The following is a 3,031-nucleotide window of genomic DNA, read 5'->3' as shown; positions in this document are numbered from 1 at the left end:
CACTTAGATAATCTAGAATTCTGATATGTGGCCACTTGAACTAATCTCTTGCTAGCATTAATAAGGAGATTGTCTATTGCCTGCCCTCTAGTAATCATTATAATAGTTATTTCTCTTTTACATTAGATTTTAAATAAATATTCCTCATTTTAAGTAACTTTGGGTTTGTTTACTAGAGCAGTAAATACATCAAACTATTTGCTTGTTCCACTGAATTACACAAAAGGTATATGTAACTATCCAACAACTATCCATCCCTTTGCAGTTAGTTTCAATGTACTGAAACAGCATTAGTTGCTCTTTCACTTTTATTAAGTTCACTTACATTGACCAAATAAGTGTCACTAAAGTAGAGAGTAAATAAAATAAGAGCAATTCAATCGGATTCCGGTGCTCCATAAAAACAAGTACTTAATTCAGCTATAAAACTTTAGAAATGACTTTAGATACAAAAAGTAGAGTACACAGTACATCCTTTTATAGATCACTAAGGAAACTTTTGCACCATTGAGACAGCCTAAGTTCTGAACCTCCATAATTTTTTTTTGCATCCTTGGTCAAAGTTTCAGTCGGTTGAAATTGGGAACAAGTGGGATTCAAGATACCCTGAGCACATACTAGTGCAACATCACAAAAAAAAAAACAACATACATAATCCAATGGTTAGGGAAAAAATTAAGCAAGAGTCAGATGGTGCTTTATTATACAAGCATGACTGCGAGTTCCTTTGGAAAATAACTTCTTGGGTGGACTTCCAGACCAGTGAGGTAGTCCCAGGGAAGAGAATGGAAGGAAGTAGACCTTTGTCCCTGCTTGAGACGCCTGCCAAATAGCTTCTCAGTTTTGGGCATAAATACGATAGATGAGAACAGTGGCCCCTACTAGGGAACATAGCGAAACAGCCTCTCAGTCCAGGTGAGGGTGGTAGTCGCAGCTGGTGACAGGGGCCAGGCAGGTTCTCAATCCGGGTTTGGGTGGGCAGGAACCTGGCTCTGTGGAGGAAGTGGTCCCATCAGTCTGAGCCATAAAGTGCAGTAGAAGGACACGATCCAGACAAATGCAATGTAAACAGGTGACTGACACTTGTCTCTGCTCGCTTCTTCCCGGGGAAGAGCCTCCCCCCCTCCCCGATGTCCCCGTTCCCAGGCGGGGCAGCAGCTCACGATCTGGCTACGGGGAAGCGGCGGAGCCTCACCACTGGCGCCAGGTCCACTCGAAGGATCCGCTGCGCCTGGCGCCGCGCCGCCTCCAGGCTCCGCGGCTTCCAGACGCTGCCCCGCACCTTGATGGTGGGGAAGGTGGTGAGACGAGGGGTGGCCGCTTTCCAGATCTCCTCCAAGGACCGGCCCCCAAAGGGAGCACAGGAGGGCACCTCGGCCGAGCCGACCTGCTCCTCCTCCCGCGGCGGCTGCGCCTCCCTGCCGGGGGGACCGGCGAGCGCTGGGGCGCGTTTCCCCCCCTTTGCGCGGCCGGTCGCTCCGCGCCTGGTGCCGGCGGGCAGGGGGCGCCTCCTGGCCGCTCTGCGGCGGGTCCGGTGCCCCGGCGCCGGGAGGCTGTCGGGCACCACGGCCCGGCAGGAGGCGTAGCCGTACACGTCCTTGCTGCGCAGGATGACCGGGGAGAACTGGTGCTTGAGGCTGCAGAGGAAGTTCCACAGCTCCGAGTCCGAGCTCATGAACTCGGTGGAGCGGGGCATGAAGAGCTTGAAGGCGTCGCCCAGAGCCTTGGTGCCGGCGGAGGACACCTGCGACCGGGAGTAGACAACTTTCTCCGCCTCGCCCTCCTCGCCCCACGCCGCCGCGCCGAGCCCGGCAGCAGCTCCCCGGGCGGCTCCCTCCTGCTCCATCCTCCTGGCTCCTCGCTCCAGCGCCGCCTGCCTCCGACTGCAGGGCGCAACGGTCTCAAAGTGAGAACTGGCCATAGCGGCGGTCGCACCACGCCGCTCGCTCGCCTGTCTCCTGCCGCCGCGGCAGGCAGCCAGCCCCAGCCGAAGGCGCTTCTTTGCCTGTCTCGCCTCCTTCCAGGGCGGAGAGCAGCGATCAATATCCTACCGCTCGGCTGGAGGGCCCCGCCCCATTCGCTCCCCTCAGACACAAGGGGCAGCTTGGCTGTTACTGAGCGTGCGCAGGAGGGCTGCGCGTGCTCAGTAACAGCCACTGAAGACGCTCGCTGCCCTCACCCTGCCCTTACTTGGGGAGGAGGAGAGAGAGTGTGCCGGCTGCGAAAGCCGAGGGGTGGGAAAATCTGTGCAGGGGGCAAAGGGAGTGCCCTGAAGGCAGGGGAAGGAGAGGGTAGGAGCTGGGATATGGAAGGGGTAGGGAGGGGGGTAAATGTTACCACATCAGAGGTGAGCATCGGTTTGGAAAGGGGTGGGGTGGGGGAATAGAGGGGCTCCCCGCTGCTCCTGCAGAAAGGAAATTTCCCCACCTCCTTATATTGCTGTGGTCCTACAGGCACAGTCAGGGAGGCCACTCATCCAGTTGTGTACTGGAGGGGCTGGCATTTTTCCTGGTTTGTCCCTGTCCTGGGGACAGCTTTAGGAAGTGTGACGCCCAATTTGAACATTTTCAGCGGGGCCCTGGCAGGGATGACTTAAAAAAAAAGTGGAAAAAAAAGCCTTTCATTTCTTTCATGTATTATTTACTTTCCATAACTGTATAAATACAATTATATATTATGTACATTGCATCATTTATGCTGTTGACGGGTTATTAATGAGTGCTGTTTCACTTGTGTGGGTCCCAGCTGCTCCCTGCCCCCCTCATTGAAGCAGGTGTGCAGGGTTACTGCCCTGGGAACTGCAGGGCACAAGTGGACATGGGGCTGACTGGAGTTAGGGTCTGGCTGCAGGCAGGGCAAGGAGTGTGGGACTGGTTGGCGATAGGGGGTGTGTGGGGCGGGCTGGCTTCAGGCAGGGCCATGGGGGGATGCAGCAGGGGTTGGCAGGGCTGGAGACAGAGGAGTGTGAGACTGACTGGCTTCAGGCAGGGGGTTGCAGCAGGGGTTGGCTGGAGACAGGGCAGGGTGTGCA

The 3,031-nt window shown here is 55.1% G+C and overlaps 1 protein-coding gene across 1 annotated transcript; it reads right to left on the bottom strand.

Moving 5' to 3' along the window:
• Positions 1–1,060: 1,060 nt before the first annotated feature.
• CCDC71L (coiled-coil domain containing 71 like) lies at positions 1,061–2,226 on the bottom strand. Its single transcript, XM_030550665.1, has one exon. The coding sequence runs from the start codon at positions 1,919–1,921 to the stop codon at positions 1,160–1,162; it is 762 nt and encodes a 253-aa protein (XP_030406525.1). The 5' UTR covers positions 1,922–2,226; the 3' UTR covers positions 1,061–1,159.
• Between the last annotated feature and the right edge of the window lie 805 nt (positions 2,227–3,031).

This window comes from Gopherus evgoodei, chromosome 1 (assembly GCF_007399415.2).
Source record: "Gopherus evgoodei ecotype Sinaloan lineage chromosome 1, rGopEvg1_v1.p, whole genome shotgun sequence".
NCBI lineage: Eukaryota > Metazoa > Chordata > Testudines > Testudinidae > Gopherus > Gopherus evgoodei.
Note: the sequence above shows the minus strand (reverse complement) of the source record. Positions and strands in the feature narration are given on the sequence as shown.

Excerpts from the sequence above, each read along its gene's own strand:
- CCDC71L (XM_030550665.1), bottom strand. The coding sequence starts at position 1,921 with ATGGCCAGTTCTCACTTTGAGACCGTTGCGCCCTGCAGTCGGAGGCAG.